The 2,098-nt window shown below is 77.9% G+C and overlaps 1 protein-coding gene across 1 annotated transcript in view; it reads right to left on the reverse strand.

The window, feature by feature from the left end:
* AURANDRAFT_63515 (expressed protein) overlaps positions 1-782 on the reverse strand; it is a gene marked incomplete at both ends in the record, with an annotated part of 3,035 nt that extends 2,253 nt beyond the window's left edge. Inside the window, one exon of the mRNA XM_009038089.1 lies at positions 30-782. Coding sequence (XP_009036337.1) covers positions 30-782 — 753 coding nt within the window. The remainder of the gene's footprint in view (positions 1-29) is intronic.
* Between the last annotated feature and the right edge of the window lie 1,316 nt (positions 783-2,098).

The following is a 2,098-nucleotide window of genomic DNA, read 5'->3' on the forward strand; positions in this document are numbered from 1 at the left end:
GCGGCGGCCGCGGCCTCCTCGAGCGCGACGGCCGGCGCGGGCGCGGCGTCGGCCGGCGCGGGCGCCTGCCGCGGGCACTTGACGATCTGCGCGCCCGAGTAGCGCGCGATCATGCGGTAGACGGGCTGCTGCTGGCCGCGCCGCGCGACGAGGCGCAGCTTCCGCGCGGGCACCTGCACGAGGCGCTCCACGGCGGGCGGCGGCGGCGCGGGCGGCTCGCGGGGCTGCTCCGGCGGCGGCGGCGGCGGCGCGGGCGCGCCCGGCGCGGGCGGCAGCTTCTTGCCGCCGGCGGCCGCGATGACGCACTGGAGCGCGCGCTTCACCCGGTCGAGCGCGCCCTCGAGCGTCACGGGCTCGGCCTCGCCGTCCTTGGACGGCCGGTGCTCGTCGCCGCGTCCCTTGCCCGCGGCGGGCGGCACGCGCATGCGCACGCCGAGCTCGGCGGAGATGCGCCGCGCCTCCGGGCTCAGGTTCCCCAACCCGTCGTCGGGCCCGCCCGCGCGGAGCTTGTCCCGGCCCTTGGCCGACAGGTGGAACTCCGCGACCGCGTCGTCGAGCTCCTCGACGAGATCGCTCACGAGCTTCGCGGCCATGAAGACGCCGTCCGGCGCGCCCTTGATGTAGACCGGCGCCCAGGGGGACGCCTCGGGGTCCGGCACCACGTTCAGCCGCGAGCTGCTACTCGACTGGATGCGCGAGATCGTCGCGCCGCTCCGCCCGATGACGATGCCCACCTGCTCCACGGGGATCCAGATCGTCAGCTTGAAGCCGGCGACGCTCATGGCGGACACCGCCGTAGGGCGCGCCGAGGGCACCGGGCGCCGGCGGCGCGCCGCTACGTGTCGCGCGCGCGCGGCTGCGACGGGCACCACGATCGGCGACTCGAGGGCGAAATGAAGACGATTTGCTTGAAGTCGCCTTTGCAGCCTTCAATGAAGACGGCGCGAGACGAAACGGTACGCCTAACGGTGAGCGTACTTGTGAGCGTCCACGCGTCGCATTACGTCGAATCAGCCGCTTGCCGCGCCGGCCGAGGCCTTCGAGCTGTGGCGTCTTCCCGTGCGCGCAAATCGAGGCCTGCGTCGGTGACACCCCCCGCCTCTGCGTCACACACGCTTATTCGCTGCCCGCGGGGCTCGGAGCCCGCGCGTCGGAGCGCGCTCGGGGAGCGCGCTAGTCGGCGGGTTCTTTCGCCCCTCGGGCGCAGCACGGCGTCGCGGGGGCCCGCGGCGCCGTGCAAAGGGATGTGTGGGGCGAGCGTCGCGCGTCGGTGGGAGACGCGGCGAGGGTCGCGATTGAGAGTTGGTGTCCGCGGGCGGCCGCCGCGCCGCGGTTTCGCGGGCGCGCGACCGCGGGTCGGCGCGCGCGGGACGTCCACCCGCGGAGCACGCCCGCCGCGTCCGCGGAGCGCGCGCGTCGCGCGCCGCGTCAGCGGCTCCAGAGGAGGCCGTTGGAGGGCAGGCCGCCCGGCGTCGGGTTCGCGCCGCTCTCCGGCGGCGGCGGCCCCTGGAGCAGCGACGAGCCGAAGATGCCGCCGATCGCGGAGCCCGGCGCGGCCTGGCCCGGCGCGCCGCCGCCGCCGATCGCGTGGTCGAGCGACGGGATCGCGGGCTGGAGGCCCCAGGACATGACGCCGCCGCTCGGGTGCGGCGACTCGTAGACGTCGCCGCCGAGGCTGCCCGGCCCGATGCCGTGCGCGGCCCGCGGCGCGGCGCCGAAGGGCTGGTAGGCGACGCCGCCGGGCGCGTCGGGCGCGCCGACGCCGCCGCCGTAGCCCAGGAGGCCCGGCGCGTCGATGCCGCCGCCGCCGAGGGGCGAGAAGCCGCCGACGACGCCGCCGCCGCCCAGCGGCGCCTCGGGCGGGCCCGGCGCGCGGCCGCCGCCGACGGGCGCGAGCGCGCCGGCGCCGGACGCCGCGCGCGCCGCCGCGCGCTGGCCGCGCTTCTTCGCCTTGTCGCCGTTGGCGTCGCCGAGGGGCGCGCCGCCGTCGCCGGCGGCCTCGTTGTCGCCCGCGGCGCGGTTCTTCTTGCCGCCGCGGCCGCGCTTCGACCGGCGAGACGGCGCGTTCTCGTCCGCGGAGACGACGGCGCCGTCGTCG

The sequence above is a fragment of the Aureococcus anophagefferens genome (assembly GCF_000186865.1).
Source record: "Aureococcus anophagefferens unplaced genomic scaffold AURANscaffold_7, whole genome shotgun sequence".
Taxonomy (NCBI): domain Eukaryota; class Pelagophyceae; order Pelagomonadales; family Pelagomonadaceae; genus Aureococcus; species Aureococcus anophagefferens.